The following is a 24932-nucleotide window of genomic DNA, read 5'->3' on the forward strand; positions in this document are numbered from 1 at the left end:
GAAAATGGTACTTTACCTTTGTGCCTTTCCTCTCAAATCCATAACCCAGTCTAACTTTGAAAAAAACATCATCAGATATATGTCAATAGAGAAACATTTCACAAAATACCTAACCAGTACTTCTCAAAATTGTCAAGTTTATAAAAAATAAGGAAAGTCTGAGAAATTATTATAGCCAAGAGGAACCTAAGGAGACAAGAATACTAAATGTAATGTGGTGTGCTGAGTGAGATCCTGTAACAGAAAAAAGATATCAGGTGAAAACTAAGGGAATCTGAGTAAACTATAAACTTAAGTCAATAATAATGTATCCATATTGCTTAATCAATTGTATAAATGTACCAAATTAATATAAGGCATTAATAAAAAAAGAAACTGAGTGTAGGACATATGGGAAGTCTCTGTACGATCTTGCTTATTTTTCTGTAAATTAAAATTGTCCTAACATAAAAAGTTTATTATAAAAAAGCAGTAAGTCCAGCCCTGGCCAGGTAGCTCAGTTGGTGAAAGCATTGTCCTGATACTCCAAGGTTATGGGTTCAATCCCTGGTCAGGGCACATTCAAGAATCAATCAATGAATGCATAAATAAGTAGAACAACAAATCAATCTCGCCCTCTCTCTCCCCTTCTCTAAAAATAAAAAAATAAAAAAATCAATAAATAAAAATTGGGGAAAAAAAATTTACAAGAACCTATCAAATCTGACCCCCAAATTCCTTTGTTTTAAATAAACAAAAATTAAAATTTTATTTAAAAATCTTCTGATGTTTTAAAATTATTGATTATGGTATTATAGTATATATATATATATATATTTTTTTTTTAAAAAGAACCAAAGTGGTAATATTTTAAAAAGGCAACAAGAGGGCAGTAAGAAAGTGGATAAAAGAAAGCAGATATTCTAGTAAAGAAGCATGGGCTTAATACATTTCAAGAATATCAAAGACATTTAAACTTTATGTATACATTTCATGTGTAAAAGGTTTAAGTTACTTAAGGGGAGGGTTGAGTGGCAATATGGTTATAAATATCTTTAAAGTAGTTAAAATTACGGTTCATAAAAAGTTTTTATGAAATCATACACTAGGGTCAGTACGCACAACAAATATGGAAGGCCTGTGAGAATTAAACAGCAATGAGAAACCTTTAGTATTTTCATTAAGAATATGAGGAAGGAATGTTTCTCCTAGTCTCTAATTGCTGAGAGTCCATGAAAACATGAGTCCCTTCCAAAGATTCCTACTGTTCATGACCATAAAGTATGAAGTTGGTACACAGATGAAAGTGCCCTAAGAAAGGGGAGTTATCTACTCAATATCCATTCAACAACTTGTGGAATGCCTACTAGGCAACTGGCATTTTTCTAAGTGTTGAGGATATAGTGAAAAGATAGACAGGGTCTTTGTTCTTATAACACTCATTTTCTAGTGAGAGTGAAAGACACACAATAGAGCCCAACCAACCAAAGGTGAGTACTAAGTGTCAGAAAGTTAAAATACGGTGATGGGATAGCAAACGACTGTGCAGCTTCAGGAGGTTGAGTAGTCAGAAGTTTCTCTAAAGAGGTAAAATTTAAGCTTTTATTAGTTCTGTCTGCTAAGGGGGCCTCAAATAATGATACTCCAGTGGCAATGAGCACATTCAGGGTCCAGATTTTTTTTTCTAAATGCCATTCTCCACTTAAGGAACCAAGGCTCAAGTGAGAAATGGTTGCTTCAAAGGCTGGAGGAGGAAATGTACAACATGAGCTTGGAATATCCTGTTACACCAGAAAGTAAGTGCTTATAGAATGGGGGCATGGCAAAATGATAATGGCAAAATAACCCAGGCTGAAAATGCCAAATCTGAGGCAACTGAACAATAAAATATAATGCTCATAATAGATTATAACCCACTGAATATATTAAACAAGCAAACAAATAAATGACTGTGCAGAGGGGAGAGGAGGGGGGAAAACTCTTCCTTACACATCTAAAAAATGTAGAAGAAATAGGAAATTAGAAAATTACCATTTGAAAAGTAGCAAAAAATAAGTAAAAGAATAATATAAAGAGAGAGAGAAGGATAAGGCAAATGTAAGATGTGATCATTTGCGACATGAGTGAAGGGTACAGGGAAATTTTTTGTATTATTCTGCAGCTTTCCTGTGAGTCTATATAAAAAGTGAAAAAGTGTAAAATTTTCTTTTTTTAAAATTCTCACTGAGGATAAGTGTTTAATGATTTTAGAGAGAGAAAGGGAGAGGGAGAGAAAGAGAAATATCAATGTGAGAGAGAAACACTGATCAGTTGCCTCCCCTATGAGCCCGAACCAGGGATCGAACCCTCAACCTGGATATGTGCCCTGACTGGGAATCAAACCCAAGACCTTTTGGTGTGTGGGATGCTGCTCCAACCAAGTGAATCACACTGGTCAGGGCTAAAATTTTCTTTTTTACAGCCAAGTAGTATTTCATTTTTACCATTTGTGACAACATGGATGGACCTGGAGGACATTATGCTGCGTGAAATGAGCCAGTGAGAGAAAGACAAATACCATATGATTTCACTCATATGTGGAATCTAATGAACTGAACTAACAAGCAAAATAGAGACAGACTCATAGATGGAGAGCAGGCTGACAGCTCTGGGGAGGGGTGGGGCGGTGGGGAGTCAGGGGGCTTGTAGGGATTGAGCAAAAAAGAAAAAAAAGAGAAAGAACTCATGGACAAGGACAACAGTGTGGTGACTGTGGGGGGCAGTGGGGTGGGTGGAGGTGGAAGATAAATTAATTAAATTTTTAAAAATTAAAAATTTAAAAGACTATAATACCACGAAAAAGAAAAGTTAAAAAGGAAAACAAAAATTTTGTTATGAAATAGAGCAGAAAAATGGGGTAGTAACAAGAAGAATACGAGACAAAGGGAAGTTTTTGTTCTTATATTTGAACAGGAGATCACAGAGGATATTTCAGGATGACAGGAAGTGAAATTACAGAAACGAAGTACTTGTAAAGTACAGTGGGGATGGGATGCACAGCACTAGAAGAGAACTGATATGTAATCCACTGTATCCCAAGGACAGGCAGAGAGTTTGAGCCCAGTTGGGAAAGGATGGTAGCTTTGGTGGTGAGAAAATGAAACTTTTATATAATTAATTCTGTGTGTCCACTAAAGCAGGGTGGATTTAGAATTTAGAAGTGAGACAAGAAGATCTAAAATAGTTTTGGAACGTGAAAAAGTAAAAATTTTAGAGACGTGCAATAGGACTGTCATGCAGTGTTGAGGGGCCATTTGAATTTGGTGACCATTTCTTTAAAACAAAAAGTGCCTTCAGCAACGCTGAGATGTTTGGGTGTATGTACCAAATAGATGGATATTTGACTATCATCAGGGCTAAGAGTTTGAGAGAAGAGGAGAGTAGAGGAGGAAGGGACAGAAGAGGGAGAAGGAGGAGATAAGTAGTTTACAAAAATATAATTATGATGAACCACGAAATATAAACTGGGTAAGGAGGTAAGAGAGCACCAAATTCAGTGTTTGGGGTGAGATTTATTATTATCTATCTGGAACACTAGGTGTGTGCTGGTGACACAGAGCAGCTTCAGATGTTACCCTTGCCTTCATAGTGCTGACAATCTAGTAAGAAAGATAAGCAAGCAAAAAGATTAAAAGTGCACTATCAAATAAGTGACCATGCAGGAATATGGAGGCCCAGAAGGAGGCCACTCAAACCAGCATGAAGGGAAACAGTTTCAGGGAAGCTTCCTAGAGGTGGCAACATTGAAGCTGAAAGATGAGCACAGTCTATAGAGTGAAGGAAAAAGGACACTACAGGCAGCCAGACCTGCAGTCCTGGGCAAAGGTAAAAAGTAATGGAACACCACTGTTAGAATTATAAACTATGATATTTAATAAAGTAGGAGTATAAAATTTAGATTGAACAGGGGTGAGAGACAAAAGCTAGAGATGACGCTGGGGACCAGGTAACAGAAGAACATGTGTGACATCTTGAAGAGCTGTAAAGGTGACAGAAACCAATAAAAAGTGTGAAGCAGCGCAGAGGCAGTCAGATACGTGGTGTTGAAAACTGCTTTGTTGCAATGTGAAGAAGCCAAACTGATGGCAGAGAGACTAAAGTGGGACATGCTTTATAAGACTGCTTGGTTTGCAAGAGGAACAGCAAGAGTTTTTGGAATGGAAATAAAGTTGCACAGGTAATGATAATACAGAATAAACATTAATAAATAAAACCAAAAATAGATCTATTTTTCACATGCAAAGAACAAAGGAGAAATTAGTGATTTTTTTGGGGGGGGTGTCTCAATTTTTCTACCCATCACTAGGTATACTAGTGCCTGCCCATACCTTCTAGGGTACTGGGAACATGAATGAGGTTCATGGGTAAAGTGCTTTTGGGTTTAGAAAAGACATGGACTTAAAGAGTGCTTAGACTTAAAAGGATTACTGGTACTCGGGGCCAGGGAACTGATAAATAGGCTTTCTAATTTAATTAATAAAATCAGCCCTACTATGTATGCTGCTTGCATAAGAAATATCAATAAATGCATAAAGACTTCCTTCATTAATCTTATTTAGGTTGCTAAATAATGTATTTAAGAAAACAATTTTGGTTCTGTACCTACCAAAGAATAATTATATAAATTATATTAATATGCTAGCTTTGCACTTAAAACACAGGATGTATGTTTTACGTAAAGTACTGTGTAAGTGTAGATTATAACAAACTGCTTTGAAAAGGGTATGCTTTATAAAGCAATTTCATGTGTAAGCAAAAGCAACAGGTGGAATATAAAAGAATCACCAACCCATCATATGTGAGAACTGAAGGAGTCAATTTACATCGACTATAAACGAAGAACTAGTTTTACTATATAATTTCTTAAATGATCTGATCAATATTCACTCAACAAGCACTCAGGTACACAGCAAATTTTTAAACATTAATATCAGAAACAAATCTTTTCAGCATCCTCACTTATACTGAAAAAGGTACTCTTCTTTATTTGAAGACTCTAAATAAGGGTCATTAAACTATTTCTGTAAAGGGCGAGATAGCAAATATTTTTAGCTTTCTGTGCCATGCAGACTCTGTACAGTCTATTCAACTCTGCAGCCACAGAAAACATGTAAATGAATGATTGTGGCTTTGTTCCAACAAAATTTAATTTATAAAAACAAGGCAGCAGGATGGATTTGGCCCATGGTCATACTTTGCTGATCCCTGTTCTAACATTTATAAGTTGTATCAGTTTCTCTTCAGTTATACACTTACTGAAAATAACTAAAAAATAAAGTATCAGAACATGAGAAGAGGGTCCAAATTATACTGGAAATTTCAAGAAACCTCCTAAAAAGTTTCCTATTTTAGTTCTATAAATTTTCTTTATAGAAAGAACAAAGTCTTTACGATGCTACAATGAGATTTAGTTTTAGAAAATAAGTTTTTTCTTCCTTTAATTTTAAAGCTCACTTTCCTAGCTGATTGCTCTCTATCCATTTCAAAAGTGACTAAGTCAGGAACCAAGAGGGGACAATTTGAACAGAAGATGATAAATTCAATTTTGGATAAGTTACTTGACACTGGTTGGATTTTCACATGGAAATGCCCCCATCAGGCCGCCTCTAAAGCAAAAATTCATGCTTCAGCTTCTAAAGCAAAACTAATTCATCTCATTGGTGTTAATCACTTTTAAACACTGGCCAATTAAAATACCCGGGGCCCAACCAATGTATTTACAAGACACCCACAGAAAAGAGCAGTGCTATTATTATACTTTGTTTTTATAAGTCAACCCCAGATTTAATTAACAAATGATCATATCAAACATCTAATACTGTATCTTTTACCCTTGATCAGGCTTTGAGAGGTATTTTTATGTTTTTCAATTTAGAAGCCTGTAAAAGACTTCACTTTAAATTTTACAACTTTTTATTACGATATACGAAAAAGACGAATGGATTTGGAAGTAAGATAGTGTCAGAAAAATTATCCCTAAACTTGAGAGAAATGTTTTAAATTACTTTTGACAATGTTTTTTAGGTTGATAGTTAAAATCTAAATGAAAAAAAAATTCTTGTTCAGTCACTCCCTATTTAACTTGAAAAGTTTTTAAATAGAAATAATGATAATACTATCTAGCAATTTATTAAGTTTTAACATAGACAATGCACTTGGCCATTTGTATATGCAACTACTCTGTGAAGAGCTACAATTTAACTTCCCTAAAGTGAAAGCCAGTCTTAAACCAAGTCTGAGTAACTTTAAATTTCACATTCCCAAATGCTAGTTAGATGCTTTCACAGCATCTTTAAACAAATAAAGAGAATTCTTAGATTGAAACATTTCAGTTATTTTATTCTTTCTTCTCTAATCTCAATCTCTGTCCACAAATTATTTGACAAAAGACTGTTTATGGCTCTATATTTTTTCTTGCTAAATCTGCTGTTGCCTCTATACTTACTTAAGAATAAATTTTGGACTTCTAAGCATGGTAGTCATGGGCCCCCAGATCTTGTCTCAGCTTTCCCACTCTATCCTGCCATAAACCATAATATTAGTCACCATGGCCTTTCACCTTCAGTCCACGTGCGTTCCTGAGGCTAAGGAAAGACTCTCCCATTTCAGCTTCCGAAATCCCTCTCATCCCTGAGCCTCAGCTCAAATGATATTTGAGTGAATTTTTCCTCAACTCTGCCAGTAATAACAATCACTCTCTCCTCTCTCTGTGCTACCATAGCCCTTTGTACCAGACCTTTATTTTGGCTTTTATCATCCCTTGCCTTACATTTTTGTTGTCAGTAAACCTGTTCGCCTTTCTCACTAGACATTCTTGAAAACTAAGAAGACAATGTATTAATCTTGGTATCCCTCACAGAATCCAGCACAATACTCTGTACATGATAGATACAAGTAAAATTTTGTAAACAGAATTGAGCAGACACTCCATGTTGCTAAAACTCGTGTAATATGAAACCCTGCGGGAACACACAGCTATCTGCAGAACCCCAAATCCCAGGTGCAGATTCTTTAAAAACTGTTGAGGAGTACTTGGTTTGTGAAGGTTGCAGGACATTCTATAAAGCAGAAGAATATGCTATTGATCCAGGGTAGTGGGCAAAGGGGTAAATGCTTTCCAGAAAGGTCACTTTGTGTGAAGACATACTGAAATAAAATATATGAAATACAAACCTTTAGAAGTGTTGAGTAAACAAAGTTTACCTTTGACAGCAAATTTAAGGTGAAACCAGATGGGGAGGGAGGAAGTGAAGGAAAATACTGTTGGATTTTTCTGAAGAAAAGATCAAGTTGTGGAAATCAGTGAAGTAGTCCAGGGACAGAGGAGGGAGCATAGCTGAGCAATACAGTATTTGCTTGCCAAGTTTGTTTCCTCATATATCCCGATTTCCTCCAACTCATATTTGTCACATACTTCTCATACACTCTGTCCCTTCTTGCAATTTCAAAATATCTTTCAAAGGGTAAAATTTTAGTAGAAAATTTTATACATACATATGGCATTTTTTTTTTTTTTACTGTAAATACTTTCCAAACCATCAGTAGGCTTAATATTAATATACACTGAAAAGTAGAGGTATCACCTTGAATCCAGAAAGTCTTTACTAGTGAAATAACTGAAAATTAAATGGCCAGAGGTGAGTAGTTATCAGGTAAAACCTCTGATGATTCTTCTCAGGCTAATCCTCAAATGTTGTTATGTGCCAGAGTTGTATGTTGAGGCTCCTTCCCTCTCACTCAGTACAGCCTTTCTTGACTGGGAATCACTGATGCCCTGATTTAACCATCAGATACATATATACAATGGTTTATACTCTATCTTGAGACTACCTTTCTTTCAAGCTTCAAACTTGTATTTCCAACTGTTCTTTGGGCTTTTCCACTAGGAATTAAATTCAGTATATTTATAACCAAATGCATTATTTTTGCTTCCCGTCTCCTCCAAATAAAAGAAAGCACTCCACTCCTCCTTTGGTCCTGATCTTAGTTGAAAGTATCACCTACCTAGCCAACCAAGTAGAAACCTGTAGTCATCTTAAACTTCTATTTTCCTTCATTCCCCAAATCTATTGATTCTACATGCCTCCTAAAATCTCTCTTTACATGAAATTTCATAACCCTGGGGACAGATAGAAGATTCCACATCTTTCCAGAAAGTAAAACAAAACATAACAGGTCATATACAAAAAGATCAGGGACTAGAATGACTCTGGCCACGTCAATAGAAACAATATAGGCCAGAAAATAACAGAGCATTGCCTTCAAATTTCTGAGGTTAAATATTTTTCAACCAACACTGAGGCTAAAATAATAATGATTTTTAGAAAATAATGATTTAAAGACATTCATGTCTTCAAATTGTTTACCTTTCATGTACTATTTATCAGGAAACTATTGGATGGTATGCTCTACCAAAAGGAGAGAGTACATAAAAAGTGAAAACATAGAATCCAGTAAAGAGGGTAGTAGCACTAGAAAGAGGTAAAAGGGTCCCCATGATGATGATGAATAACAGATATATAGTCATAATAATTTGATAAAATAAAAACTGATATGCTTATATTGGAAGAATGGGGGGATGGGAAATGTGGGGGAGTTAGGTGAGATAAGAGAGCAGTCCCCGGAGTCCTAAGTCGTCCTTTTCCACATAAGACAGTCAAAGATAATATCCCAGACACAGAAAGATCAAGAAATTGCTACCTAAACACTGTATTTAGAAATCTGGAACTGAATATCAGAAAAAATAGTTAAATGAGTTGAACAGCTGCTTTTGGGGATGGGCCTCAGGGGACTGCTGTTTTTCCATTGTAAGTCTTGTAGTACTATCTGACTATTAACATTATGTATATGTAAAACTTTGATAAAAATTAAAAAGAAATAAAGTTAGGTACTCTGTTTAAACATTAAGTGACTACTTTGTGTTATAATCCCATAGGCAAAGGCTCTCAGAGCTGGGAAGAGCTCTCAAGATCTAGTTTCATCTTTAATTTCTCTAACATAATATTTATATTAAAAAGAACATGCTAATTTCTCTACTCAAGTCAGTAGTCCTTTCCTGCAAAGTTTTATCATTCCATGTAAATGGTTCCAATAGATGAAACATTTTTCTAATGTGAGGAATACAGTTTGAAATAAGTCTAGGAGAAGGGAAGTTACAGTAAAAAGTTTTTTCTCATAAAAAGTAAATGTAAGTTTAAGGTTCAAAGAGCCAACAATAAAAATAGTTATAACAACTGACCCAACAGAAATACAAAGGATTGTAAGAAAATATTATGAGCAACTATAGGCCAACAAATTGGACAGCAGGGAGGAAATGGACAAATTCCTAGAAGCATATAATCTTCCAAAGCTGAATCAAAAAGAGGCAGAAAACCTGAAAAGGCTGATAACAACTAATGAAACTGAAGCAGTAATAACAAAAACTCCCAGCAAACAAAAGTCCTGGACCAGATGGATTTACAGGCGAGTTTTACCAAACATTCAAAGAAGCATTAACACCTATTCTATTCAAACTATTCCAGAAAATTCAAGAGGAGGGAAAACTCCCAAACTCTTTTTATGAGGCCAGCATCATCCTAATCCCAAAACCAGATAAAGACACTACAAAGAAAGAAAATTACAGGCCAATATCCCTAATGAACATAGATCTAAAATCCTCACTAAAATACTAGCAAACCGGATCCAGCAATACATTAAAAAGATCACACACCATGACCAGGTGGCATTTATTCCGGGGATGCAAAGCTGGTACAACATCCACAAATCAATAAATGTGATACATCACATAAACAAAATGAAGGACAAAAATCATATGATCATATCAATAGACGCAGAAAAAGCATTCGACAAAATCCAGCACCCATTTCTGATAAAAACTCTCAGCAAAGTGGGAATAGAGGGATCATACCTCAACATAATAAAGGCCATATATGACAGACCTACAGCCAACATCATACTCAATGGGCAAAACCTAAAACCATTTTCATTAAAACCGGAACAAGACAGGGATGTCCACTTTCACCACTCTTATTGAACATAGTACTGGAAGTCCTCGCCATAGCCATCAGACAGGAAGAAAACATAAAAGGTATCCAAATTGGAAAGGAGCAAGTAAAACTGTCATTATTTGCAGATGACATGATATTGTACACAGAAAACCCTAAAGACTCTATCAAAGTACTACTAGATTTGATAAACGAATTTGGCAAGGTAGCTGGACACAAAATCAACATCCGGAAATCAATGGCATTCTTATACACCAACAATGAACTTTCAGAGAGAGAAACTAAAAAAGCAATACCATTTACCATTGCAACTAAAAAAATAAGATACCTAGGAATAAACTTAACCAAGGATGTAAAAGACCTATACTCGGAAAACTACGTGACACTGAAAAAAGAAATAGAGGAAGATTTAAACAAGTGGAAGAATAGACCATGCTCATGGATTGGAAGAATTATATCATTAAAATGTCCATACTACTGAAAGCAATTTATAAACTCAATGCAATTCCTATTAAAATACCAACAGCATATTTCACAGATCTAGAACAAACATTTCGAAAATATATATGGAACCACAAAAGACCCCGAATAGTTGCAGCCATCTTGAGAAAAAAGAACAGAGTGGGAGGGATCACATTACCAGACTTCAAACTGTATTACAAAGCCACTGTAATCAAAACGGCCTGGTATTGGTACAACAACAGGCATATAGATCAATGAAACAGAACAGAGACCCCAGAAATAGACCCACGCCATTATGGTCAGTTAATATTTGACAAGAGGAGGCAAGAATATCCAATGGAGTAAAGACAGTCTTTTCAATAAGTGGTGCTGGGAAAATTGGACAGGTCAATGCAAAGAAATGAAACTTTCACCATACACAAAAATAAACTCAAAATGGATAAAAGACTTAAATGTAAGTCACGAAACCATAAAAATCCTGGAAGAAAACATAGGCAGTCAAGTCACAGACATCCCACCTAGTGGACTTTTCACTGATACATCTCCTAGGATAAGAGAAACAAAGGAAAAAATAAACATATGGGACTACATCAAACTAAAAAGCTTCTGTACAGCAAAAGAAAACAGCCTCAAAATACAAAGGAACCCCACGGTCTGGGAAACATATTTGCCAAGGCTGAATTTGATAAGGGGTTAATTTCCAAAGTGTACAAAGAACTCATAGCACTCAGCAAGAGAAAGACAAACAACCCAATTAAGAAATGGGCAAAGGACTTAAATAGACACTTTTCCAAAGAGGACATACAGATGGCCAAGAGACACATGAGAAAATGCTCGACGTGGCTATTCATCAGAGAGATACAAATTAAAACCACAATGAGGTATTACTTCACACCTGTCAGAATGGCTGCCATCAACAAATCAACAAACGACATGTGCTGGCCAGGGTGTGGAGAAAGGGGAACCCTAGTACACTGCTGGTGGGAATGCAGACTGGTGCAACCATTATGGAAAACAGTATGGAGGTTCCTCAAAAAATTAAAAATGGAGCTGCTGTTTGACCCAGTGATTCTACTCCTAGGAATGTATCCTAAGAATCCTGAAACATTCATCAGAAAGGATATATGTACCCCGATGTTCATAGCAGCACAGTTTACAATAGCTAAGATCTGGAAACAGCCCAAGTGCCCATCAGTAGATGAGTGGATAAAGAAGCTGTGGGACATTTACACTATGGAATACTACGCAGCTGTAAAGAAGAAGAATATCGTACCCTTTGGGACAGTATGGATGGACGTGGAGAATATTATGCTAAGTGAAATAAGCCAGTCAGAGAAAGACAAGTATCACATGATCTCACTTATATGTGGAATCTAAAGAACTTAATAAACGAACAGAATAGATTCAATGACATGTAAGCATAGATGAGACTGACAAATGTCAGAGGGATTGAGGAGGGTGGGTGGAGGGGGAGAGAGTAACCAAAGAATTTATATGCATATATGCACAACCCAGGGACACAGACAATGGTGAGGAGAGGGACTGGGGAGGGGGATGGGATGGGGTGGAACGGGTCAATGGGGAGAAAAAGGTACATCTGTACTATTTTAAACAAAAATAAAATTTGAAAATTAAAAAAAAATTAGTTCTTGATGGTCACTTTGTTTAATTATTTTATTTGGGGCTATGGAAATAGAATTTAAGGTTAACTAGTTCATCCCCTCATTTTACAGAAGAGAAAACTGTGGCCTAGAAAGGTTTAGTGACTTGATCAAGACTACCCAGATAACCCCTATTAATTGTTTGGTGATTTTTTTTTTTTCCCCAGTTGAAAGTGTTTTAGACTAGAGTTGTCCAGCTTAATTTCTTTATCTCACTTTGGGGTAAACATAAACCTGATACGAGCTATTATACTCAGTATAAAAGTATTTACCATGAAGGCCTTTAGTGACCACACATATCCAGATAGGGAATAAGACAGCAGAGAAGAACACCAAAGCATTCTAATTAATCATCTCCTCAATCTCTTAGAGGCTCTATCAACCGGTCTCTCAACTTTACAGCATTATCTTTGATTGTATCCTAGGGTGACATATCAACTTCTGACAGACCAGTTTGCTACATGCTTTGCTTTTCTCACAAGAGAAAGTCATTTCACTAATTTTTCTGCCAATCTACATGTCTACACATACAGGGCAGGGCAAAAGTAGGTTTACAGTTGTTCGGATGGAAAAGAATACATACAATGAGTAATAAATAATAATACAAAAATAAACTCTGTTTATCATACTCACAACTGTAAACCTACTTTTGCCCCACCCTGTACTAAGAGAATTGAGCTTGATTATAATCTCATCATCTGGAACATTCCTTTATTTAGTATACATTTAGCACTCTCCGCTCCATGTTTATTGATCTCATACAGGCAAGGAAATGAATCACAGTCATTTTATATACATATGTTGGATCCACCCATCTAGACTGTTTTCTCTTGCTTTAATGCTCCTCTGTAGAGAGATCTTAAAAGCTTTTCTCAGGGTAGCATCAGTTACACTGCTGGTATTGTGAATGATATATAAGGTAACCTTGAATTTCTATCTTAAGTTTCTGTCTTCCCCACAGCTATTTCTCCTGGTCACTGGATGACACTCAAATGGTTTATTTTACATGTACAGGTCCTGGGAATGGGTAAGAAGTGCACAGTAAATAAAAACATCACAACTAGCCCTGTCTGGTGTGGCTTAGTTCGTTGGGCATCGTCCAGCGCACGAGGAGGTTGCCAGATCGATTCCTGGTCAGGGTACATGCCCAGGTTGTGGGCTTGATCCCTAGTGGGGGGTGTGCAGGAGGCAGCAGATTGATGTTTCTCTCTTTCTCTCTCCTCCCTTCCTCTCTCACTAAAAGTCAATAAAAAAATCTTTAAAAAATCTTGCAATAAATAAATCGTTTGTAAAGTTCTTTAAAAAACTGTTGATAGAAACAGAAAAAAAGGAAAGAAGAAAAGAAAGAAGGAAGGCAGGGTGGGATGAGGGAAGAAAGAAAGGGAAGGAAGGAAAGGAAGGAAAGAAAGGGGGTGGTGGAAGGAAGGGAGAAAGAGAGAAAGAATAAAGGTAGGGCCAAGGAATTTGCCCTAGTCACTTTTTTGTCGTTTTTCTCTTTTCCCTTTTTGTAGGAGAAATATACTACTATTCAACCTCTACTAAAATGGCAACTCTAGCCTGGCTGGTGTTGCTCAGTGGTTGAGCATCGATCTACAAACCAGGAGGTCATGGCTTGATTCTGGTCAGGGCACATGCCCGGGTTTTGGGCTCAATCTCCACTGGGGATGTTTCTATCTCTCTACCTCTCCCTTCCTCGCTCTGAAATCAATAAAAACTTATTTAAAAAAAAAAAAAGGCAGCCCTAGAATTCTATTAATGTAGCATGTTATAAATATATTCCTGCTCTTAAAGGGATGAGGAGGAGACATTTCCATGTGCAGCACAATTACTTTTAAAATCATATTTACTTTTACCACCGCCTGGATACATGTAATGATTAAATGGTACATATTTCCTCCAGTAATAAGAATAATACTGAGGAGATATTTATTCATAAGAATACAGTAGCTATCCTAAAAGATTCCTTTGAAGTCAATTTCCTTGAACATCAGAAGGTTTTCCATTACATGCAAGATCTATTTTTATTATGAAAGCTTGTGAACTTTGTAAATTCTTCAAAGCTTAAGTTTTCATTTTGCATGGCAGTGGCTTTTCCCAATTATGCTACACACTGGGACATCAGCTGCACTGTTAAACAGATCATTAAAACCAAAAGATGAGGCAGGTCCTTATACCTGACTAACAGTCCTAAGTGTAAATTAGGTGTTTTGGGGCATGCACACTCTTTGGATCACTAGGGTCATATTACTGCACTGAAGCACAAGTAATTTACTAACTCTGGGCAAAATCTGAATTGGTACTACTGATGGAGTGTTCTTAATTCCTGTTTTCAGGATGCCAGTTTTCCAAGTTGGTGATGACCAGCTTAAATAAACATTTATATTTATGCTTTAATTCTACTAATACACTTTGGAGAAAATGTTTCACTTAGATTAAAGAAACACTAAGGGTAATACAAATCATGGAAAACACTCTATTTACCCCTATTAAAAAATAAACCACATTGCTTTTCTACTCAATTTTCAAGTATAAAAGAACTTTCTGAAACATTTCTTAAGCACCGTCAGCCTTAATACCCTCAATCTTTAGAAATCAGTGAATATTTTTAAATGGTACTACATTCAAAGCATGGTGCTGCCAAATTCATCCGAATCTTGTACTATTTGTTTATGTAATTTCTTAGTTCTTGCCTTAATAAACTTGACTGGTGTAGGTCAAGAGAACATAGCCAAGGAAATACCTCCTTTAGAAATGAAACTTTGATCTTCTCAAGGTCATTAATGATGTTATCTAAAATAATAACTTTGGATAAATAAAGTGTATTCATAAGATACTACACACCTTCCAGGAACCAAACAGGACATATTCAAACAGGTAAAATCTGCTTTTACTTCAACACTGATTCACTTTGAAAGTAGCTTTGCAGTCTACACTTCAAACACAGAAGCTGGCACCTCTTGTTCTCAGATTATAAACACAATGCCTATACTATCAAAGAGTTCATTTTCTTCAAACATCTGAACTGTCTGTTAAAGAAATATTGCCTTTCTTTATGTTAATCTAAAATAATATTGAGTTAGAGAGTTACAGCTCAGACTTGTGAAGTTAAAGCTCAGGGTTGAGCAGTGTAGCAGGGTATATAATCTATTCTTATCTATCTTTTATTATTGTAACACCCTGCTAACAACATAAGAAAAAGGATCATTGGCAGATGTGAATAAAAGCAAGATTTTGAAACAATTTTTTAAACTAATAAAAGATATTTTGAAAATAGTCCTTCTCATTCTTCAGGAAGATTAGCAGCAGTATTTTGTGTTGGGTAGAAAAAGAACACTGTTTCTTTTCTGAAATGTTTAATGTAGGGGGTAGCTGATTACTAAACTTATTTTTATACAAATATTAAAACTTCTTGATCATGTTCCAAATCTTTTGGAGTGGCAGAAGAGCCAACAGTACAAACTATGATAAGATTTTGAATTTTGGGCTATACTACTACCTACTACATAATATACCACCTTGTCTAGAAGAGTAACTTATTTTTTAATTTACTGCCTCTAAACAATTTTCAGATTTACTTTCTTTCACTTTAAATAAGCAGAAAAGTGACTAAAAATTTTATATTGCATGAAATACCCTATTGATTTTTGTTTTTTACAGAATTAGCTTTTATCTTCAGATTTTTCATCTCAAATTCAAACACATCTTGATAAAGTAAACTCTATCCAAACAATGTAAATGCATAATCTATTTAAAAAATCTAAATTTACAAATGGCATAAAGTAGGTCCTTGATCCAGTCATGAACATTCTCCAATTTACCTCCAACATAAAGAAATGAAAGAGACTTAAAACTGGAGAAGGCCTATGCACTGATTATTATTTTAAGTCTGACTGGCTGAGAGGTTTCCCAGTGTCTGGACAACATCAAGGAATGTCTATTTTATGCAGAAATTTTGACTAACCACAAACTTTTACACAGTTTCCTGGGATGACATCGGACTTGCAGTACACAATTTTCTGTGCTATGTGGATGCAAGCAATAATAATTTGACTAAGAAGAAAATACTATCAGAACTATTTTTCAAAAAGCAAAAAAATGTAGAATAGCTGCCTTCAGGGAAATGAAGTTAGGATGCTCTCCCCAAGTCCTCAATGCAATGTATTTTGGAATGAAACCATTCAAATTTTCAGTTGACTCCAGATTTTTCTTACTCTATGCCTACCCATCTCTTTCAAGGAATGCTTTCCATATATCTGGCAGATAGGAAATATTAGGGCTTGAGATTAGCAATATACTTTCTTTTTTATTTTTTATTATTTTTAAAAATATATCTTTATTGATTTCAGAGAGAGGAAAGGAGAGGGAGAGAGAGAGAGAAAGAAACATCAATGATGAGAGAGTCATTGATCGGCTGCCTCCTGTATGCCCCCAACTGGAGATCAAGCCCGCAACCCGGGCATGTGCCCTGACTGGGACTCAAACCCCGATTGCCTGGATCCTAGGTTGACACTCAACCACTGAGCCATGCCTGGCTGGGCTATACTTTCTTTTTTTAAAAATTATTTTTAAATCCTCACCTGAGGATATGTTTTCATTGATTTTTAGACAGAGAGGAAAGGAGGGGGAGAGAGAGAGAGAGAGAGAGAAATATTGATGTGAAACATTAATCAGTTGCCTCTTGCATGAACCCCAACTGGGATCAAACCTGCAACCTGGGTATGAGCCCTGACTGGGAATTGAACCTACAACCTTTCAGTGTACAAGACAGCGCTCCAAATAATTGAGCCCCCTGAGAGGGCAGCAATATACTTTCTTATAACCAAAAGTGTTCCCTGCAATCACTTCTTTCAAAGGAGAAATATACTGTGATGGACGAACATGATTTATTTTCCAATAATGTGTTTACAAGCAACTTTTCAGGAACATAGCTCTTTTGCTAAGGTAAGAACATCTGTATTTACAACACAGATCTGAAACACCTACATGTTTTTCTGTATAACACAGCATGTTTCTCTTGGCTGAAACAATGTTTTATCTTCATATTTGAGTAGGAATTTATAAATAGGTCCCTCCTGGAATTTTAGTCAGAAGAACTATTTAGCCATTAGATTTGTTTTAGGGAAAACAGTGAAATTTAACAGCATAAAATATCATGCCCTTTCTACTTTGGCACATGCACACAAAGTTACCATCTGAAGTCTTCTTTAATTCAGTTTTCAGTTTTTCCTGGTCTTCTACCAGTTTTTTATTTTCTGCTTCCAAAATGTGTTCCTTTTCTTTGTTATGGACTTTCAAGAGCTATCAGAAAAGAGAGTTATAGAAGTGAGCTTAGATTGCAATAGCCAGATATTCTTCCGGGAAATGGTCTGAGTAATATATTTAAAATTATTGGTCTTGATTTCATTCTTTGTCTTTTTAGTATTTTATCATTTCCTATAATGTAATTTTCTTAACAGAAACACAAATAAATTTCTCCTTACAAGGGTTGAAATCTCCGAAATGAAAGAGTTTCTTTTTGGGCTATGATTAAAATTGTACTTTCAAAAATATTTAGGTAAATAATGTGCATATCTTTTCATCAATTAAGTGTAACAAAAATCTAAGTAAAAAACAAAACAAAGTCAGTTCTGAGGATATTAACTGGAAGATCATTATGTTTCAGTTACAGAGCTGTCTACTCAGACTATTTTTATAAAGGTGAATTCATAAGAGAAGGATGTAATGTTGTCAGGGTGGACATGGGTAAGTAGAAAATGAAGGGACCATCTCTATGCTTGGAAAGTTCTATTTAATTTTCATTGACCAGTCTCCAAATTAATTTTACTCAATTAATCCTCTACAATGCTCTTCATATTTTAAAATCTATTTTGGCTTTTAAAATGTTTTATGTTTCTAGCTTATCTTTTCTAGGCAAGAAAAATTAAAATCTGAATAGTAAAATATCTGACTAAAATAAAAACATAATAGTGTGGTGAAGGCCTAGGGTGGGGTGGGAACTGGGTAGAGGGTGGCAATGGGGGAAAAATGGGGGATGTCTGTAATACTCTCAAAAATATAAATATAAAAAACAAAAAAACACCAAACTAATAAACAAACAAATAAATAAAAACATAACAGTGTAAATAGTTTGTGATCTGTATGTCTGCATGGAAACCATCATTGTTAATAGAATAAAGAAGTTGACATCATAAAGAAATTTTAAAAAACTGAAGTTACCAAGAAAGGCAAATTAATGTTTAAAAATTAAATATGTACACAGTTTGAAAAATAAAATATGCACACACTGGCATGGGTTATTTGGCTAAAGTGTGGCAACTCAATACTGACAGCTTCCATAGGTGAAAAAGCAACACAGGACAATTTTAAACAGACTGAAAGAAAAGAATTTCTATTGCAGATGGTTCCTTTTCTAATAAAAGCTGGTATATTCAACAAACAAAATGTTTTACTGAGCACTGACTACATGCAAATATTTTACAATACTAGGTGTTATAAGGGATAAAAATGTAAAAGAAATATGATCTCTGCTTTTAGGTAACTTCAATTTAGTGAAAAGGATGAGACAAGAGCACACACACTGTAGCACAAGATCAAATACAGTACTATTGTGTTATACCAGAGATTAGACAGCCCAGGAGGAATTAAAGCTCTAATGAATATATTATATAATCCCAAGAAATTTTTTTTTTTAGGAGATAAGAGGACTGAAGTACACACTACAACTGAAGAAGACTTATACTTTCAAATTTAAAAATATTTTAGTCCTAGCTGATTGGCTCAGTGGTTAGAACCTCAGCCTGTGGACTGATGGGTCCTGGGTTCGATTCTAGTCAAGGACACGTACCTTGGTTGCCGGCTCAACCCCTGGCCAGGTCGGGGCACGTGTGGGAGACAACCAATCGATGTGTCTCTCTCACATCAATGTTTCTGTCTCTGTGTCTCTTCCCTCCTCCCTTATACTCTCTCTAAAGAATCAATGGAAAAAATATCCTTGGGTGAGGGTTAACAACAACAACAAAAAAATTTTTTTTTTTAAATTTAAAGAGCAAAAACAAGAACAAAAAATTTCCTTCAAGTCTCTATGAAATTGTTATCCACTTGAAGTTCAAAACAATCTAGTTGTTGCTTCACTGAGTTTAGTTCACAAAGTCTCCAGTGATTATCCAAATTGAAACCACTGAGTTGCAGGAATGTTTATTACACTGACTGTTTGAATTATTATGCCATTTACTTGGAAAAGTTAGATTTGTGCTGGCCTTATAAATTAGCTTTCATTACTGCACCTGTAAACTTGTCCAAATTTATTATGTGCAACTTGATGCTGGAGAAAGTAAAATATGAAAGCTACCAGCTACCATAATGCATGTGTTCACTGTCCTACCTTCTTTGTCCCATCTTGGTAAGTGGCTGGGGAAAAAATTAGTAAGAAGTAAAGCTCTATCACTGTTGTTACTTAAAGCAATTAAAAGTTAATTGGTCTTTCATAATTATTTCATTTAATTAACTGAATATCAGAACACAAAAGGGTCTCAGGCGCCATATGCAAGTCATTTTATAGGCTATCATACAAGCAAAGGGAACAAAACAATGTGGTTAGCCCGGCCCGGTGTGGCTCAGCGGTTGAGAATCAACCTCGGATCCAGGAGATTGCGGTTCAATTCTCGGTCAGGGCAAATGCCTGGGTTGCAGGCTTGATCCCCAGTTGGGGGTGTGCAGGAGGCAGCCAATCAATGACTCTCTCGTCATTAATGTTTCTATCTCTCTCTCCCTCTCCCTTCCTCTCTCCGAAATCAATAAAGATATATTTAAAAAAAAATAAAAAACAAACAAACAAAAAACCAATGTGGTTAAAAGGGTGAAGTCTAGAATCAGGCTGTTCGGATTAAATCTTAGTTCTATCACTTAGCTAAATGATTTTGTGCAAGTCACTTAACATTTTTGTGCTTCCATTTCCTCATGTATAAAATGCAGAAAATAACAGCATCAACCTTATGGGGTTGTTGCAAGAAGTAAGAGTTAATAACTTACTGTGAAGCATTTGAAGTGATACCTGACTACCTGACACCATGTTAGCTATTATTTATGACCTTGAGGGCCAGAACATACGAGGTGACTTGCCCTAGGTCCCAATGCTAATTATTGGTAGAGTTGGAACTACTGCCCAAGTCTCTTGGATCTCAGAGTAATATACTTTCCATTTAGATAATGTGTCTCTGACAGAGAATGAAGAGGTATTTTATTAATTTTTATCCTTCCTTAATTAGTATTTTAAAACCTACATGAATGAAGAATCTTGAAATAAAAGTCATCTTTGACATTCTGACCTATGGCCTTTATTGATCAATTAGTTGCATTTTGGGCACTGAAAGTATTTATGTCCAGCTCACAGACTTTCTCCCCGCTGTGTACTGATTTTAACCCAGCATACTTGTGTACCTCTGATGATCTAGGACCACTGATTGGGTCAGAGATACACAGGAAGCAGGGAACCAGGATGGCAGGGAACCAAAGGGAAGAAAAACAAAAAAGAGAAGAAATTGTGGGCATCAAGGAATCAGTAGTCATGAAATAAACTTCCTTGCAACAGCAATTGGTTCTGAAAACAATTCTAAAAATGTTTTGAGGAAGATGCTTTCTTTGAAGGACAAGACTAATTTAAATACATTAATTATGATGTGTATGAGAAAAATAATAGTACCAAGACTTTATAAAAACACTTTCCATTTTCTTAGAGCTGAAGAGTAAGAAGAAAGTAAAGAATAAGAGTAGTAGTTACAACTCATTAATCTGACATGATGGGCATAATGTTAAATCAAGATATGGACACAGACTACAAAGACAAGCTGTGTGCTCTGAGGTTAGCCATAATACTAATAAAACCTTTGAGGGCTTTGCTTTCTTGTTACCATTGGGAAATAAGATCAAAGGATAGAAAATGAAGCAAAAAATATTAAGGTACAAAATGAGACTGATTCTGTTGCTAAAACATTCCCCCTCAAAAGGGCAAAAATAACTTATTGCTTGCTTTTAAATTCAGAAATACCAACTCCTTGATTTCCCAGACCTATATAGTACTATAAGGGAAATTTATATGACAACTGTGAATCAATGCCTTTCAAAACAAAGTAAAAAATAAACTGATGCTTAGTCTCTAAAAGATACTGGGTACAATCTAAGAAACATTTTTGAATTATGTTTCTATATAAATACCTTTTTGGCCCTGGCCAGTGTGACTCAGAACATCTTACTGTACACCAAAAGGTTGTGGGTTTGATTCCCGGTCAGGGCACACACCTAGGTTGCAGGTTGCATCCCCAGTCAGGATGCATGTAGGAGGCAACCAATTGATGTTTTACTCTCACATCAACATCTCCCTCTCTCTCTTCCTCTTTCTCTAAAAAGATCAATTAAAAAAAAAAACTTAAACAAAATACCTTTTTAATGTTGTGAAAATAAAGCACACATAAAAAAGTAAAACAGGGTTTTGAGTAGGTGACTATGATACTGTAGCAACAAGCAGAAGTTTTTGAAATAAGTTTTGACTTATTTAATAGGTTTTAGAAAGCTTTATATAGTACTCTGCAATACTAACTCATTTAGAACTGATGAATCTGGTGACATCAGAGCAATGGTGGCATGAGAAATACCCTTGGCCTCTCCTCCTGAAATTTCAACAAATTAACCAACTATAATTCAACAAAGAATTCCCTACTCAACACAGAGGCATGCCTGAGAGGCCTGCATATCAAAACATCTAAAGGTTGGCAACCAGGAATAAGTGTGGGGATGAGAAGGGAGGAGAGTTCAGACAGCTCTCAGGCATTGCCCTGTAACCCGGAGCTCCTAGTGTGTCAGGGAGAGGGGAGGAAGCCAGCAGCAGCAGGGCTTTCCTTTGACCGGGAGGAATAGAGAGCTGCCAGGGGGCAGTCTAGCAGGGCCAGCAGTGCGAACAGTGACTGAGTCAGCAGACACCCGACAGAGCATAGGGTTCTGCCTGGTAGCTCTCTACTGTCGGTGGTGGAGTTTCTGACAAAGAAGTGGAAACACAGAGTCCTGCTGCCTCCTTGGACTCCGAAAACTTACCTCCAATTGCCCTCAGTGTTGGGTTGAGAAACATTTTATGTTTAAACCAAAAGCTACTGCAGTAGACCTGGATTCCTTCTGACTGAACCATGGGTTTGGTGCTAGGGGTGAAACCACATGGAGGTCCGGGGTGCCATTAGGGGTGAGGGCAAAACAAACCCCACTCCCAACTTATGGAAGCCATGGAGGTCAAGTCTGGGAAATTACAGAGGTAAGAAAAAAATTGGCTATACAGCGCCATCTATTGGAAAATAGAAGAAAGACTTCTTCAGAGAATGCGGCTATAGAAGGGATAATTATGCATAGACAAAGGAGAGGAGCAAATACCATGAATAACCACAGTAATGAGAATGAACAGAAAGAAAAAAAACTCACAGAAAGCAATCTGGAACACATGGAAATATGTGATACAAATCAAAGACATTACAAGAATGCAGTTCCAAAAATACTCAATGAGATGTGAGAAAATAGACAGGTAATTCAGTGCACTCAGAAAACAAATCAATGAACAAAACAAGTACTTTACCAAAGAGATTGAAACTTTAAAAAGAACAAATCAAAAATCCTGGAAATGAAGCATGCAATTAAGATTAGGAATGAGCTACTGAGCATAGAAAACAGACCTAACCAGATGGAGAAAAGAATCTGTGATATCAAAGATAGGAATCTAGAAATGACGCAGAGGGAAAAAGAGAGAGATCTGAGCATAAAGAAAAATGAAAGAGCTCTATCGAAACTATCTGACTCCATCAGAAAAAACAAATTAGAATAATAGGCATTCCAGAAGAAGATGAGAGGAAGAAGGGAACAGAGAGTCTACTTAAACAAATAGCGAATGAGAACTTCCCAAACCTATGGAAAGAACTAGATCCTAGAATCCAAAAAGCAAAGAGACCTCTCCTAGGCACATTGTATTAAAACTGTCAAAAATTAATGAAAAAGAAAAAATTCTCAAAGCAGCCAGGGAAAAGGAAGAAGTGACCTACAAAGGAAAACACATCAGAATTTCATCCGACTTCTCAGCAGAAACTCTACAAGCCAGAAGACAATGGAACCAAATATTCAAACATCTGAAAGAGAGAAAATACCAGCCACAAATAGTTTATCCAGCAAAATTATCCTTTAAGTATGAAGGAGGAATAAAGACCTTCCCAGACATATAGAAGCTGAGAGATTTTATCACCAGAAAACTTCCACTGCAGGAAATACTCAAGGGAATTATTCTACCTGAAACAAAGAACATAAGGTCACAACACTACGAATAAAATCACCAAAAAAATTACAGCATAAACAGGGGCAACAAAAACTTAAAGTTGGGAGGGGGTAAAGGTCTGAACTGGCAAAGGAGGATGAACATCAGGTGCACTCAAAAGAAAAAAAGCTATTGTATATACGTAACTTTAATTTTTATAAACCTAATGGTAACTACACACAAAAATCCCCAAACCAGGACACACAGCTTAAAAAAGAGAATAGAGAGGAAAGAAGTATGAAACACTACCAAATAAAAACAACATACAGAAGTACAAAGGAAAAGAACCAATAGAGGCACAGAGCTACCAGAAAACAAAAGATAAAATGGCTACAGGAAATCCTCATTCATCAATAACTACCCTGAATGTAAATGGTCTGAATTCACCAATAAAGAGACACAGAGTAGCAGAGTGGATCAAAAAACAAAACCCAGCCTAGCCAGGCATGGCTTAGCTGTTGAGCGTCGACCTAGGATCCAGGTGATCAGGGTTCAATTCCCGGTCAGGGGACATGCCCGAGTTGGGGGTTTTGATCCCCAGTTGAGGGCATGCAGGAGGCAGCCCATCAATGATTCTCTCATCATTGATGTTTCTATCTCTCTCTCTCCCTCTCCTTTCCTCTCTCTGAAATCAGTAAGGATATATTAAAAAAACCAAAAAAACAAAACCAACCATATGCTGCCTACGAGAGACACATCTAAGCTGCAAAGACAAAGGTAGATTCAAAGTAAAAGGGTGGAAAATGATTCTCCAAGCAAATAACAGCCACTGAAAAGCAGGTGTAGCCATGCTTACATCTGACAAAATAGACTGCAAGATAATAAATATAACAAGAGACAAAGACGGACACTTGATAAAGGGGACACTACATCAAGAAAACATAACACTTCTTAATATAGATGCACCCAACCATGGAGCACCAAAATATATAAAGCAGCTACTCACAGAAACAAAGGGAGAAACAGATCAAAACACAATCACACTTGGGGATCTTAATACTCCATGGACAGCTCTAGACAGATCAACCAAACAGAAAATCAATAAAGAAATATTGGCCTTAAATGAAACACTACACCAAATGGACATAATTGACATTTACAGAGCTTTCATCTTAGAACATCAGATTATACATTCTTCTCCAGTGTACATGGAATATTCTCAAGGATAGACCATATGTTGAGTCACAGAACTAGCATCAACAAATTCAAGAAGAATGAAATTACACCAGTATATTCTCTGACCACGATGCCTTGAAATTAGAAATCAACTGCAAGAAGGAAGTAAAGAAACCCATAAATACAAGGAGATTAAACAACATACTACTAAAAAATGACTAGGTCAAAGTAGAAGTAAAAGATAAGATTAAAAGATATAGAAAGGCAAATGAGAATGACAATACAACATATCAAAATTTCTGGGATGCAGCAAAAGCAGTAAAAAGAGGGAAGTTT

At 36.1% G+C, this 24932-nt stretch overlaps 1 protein-coding gene across 1 annotated transcript in view; it reads right to left on the bottom strand.

The window, feature by feature from the left end:
• The window catches only part of BCAP29 (B cell receptor associated protein 29), a 53908-nt gene that overhangs the window by 12229 nt on the left and 16747 nt on the right, over nt 1-24932 (bottom strand). The window contains exon 6 of the mRNA XM_081146878.1: nt 17335-17443. Within this exon, the coding sequence (XP_081003004.1) occupies nt 17335-17443 (109 nt within the window). The remainder of the gene's footprint in view (nt 1-17334; nt 17444-24932) is intronic.

This window comes from Miniopterus schreibersii, assembly GCF_964146895.1.
Source record: "Miniopterus schreibersii genome assembly, chromosome: 9".
NCBI lineage: Eukaryota > Metazoa > Chordata > Mammalia > Chiroptera > Miniopteridae > Miniopterus > Miniopterus schreibersii.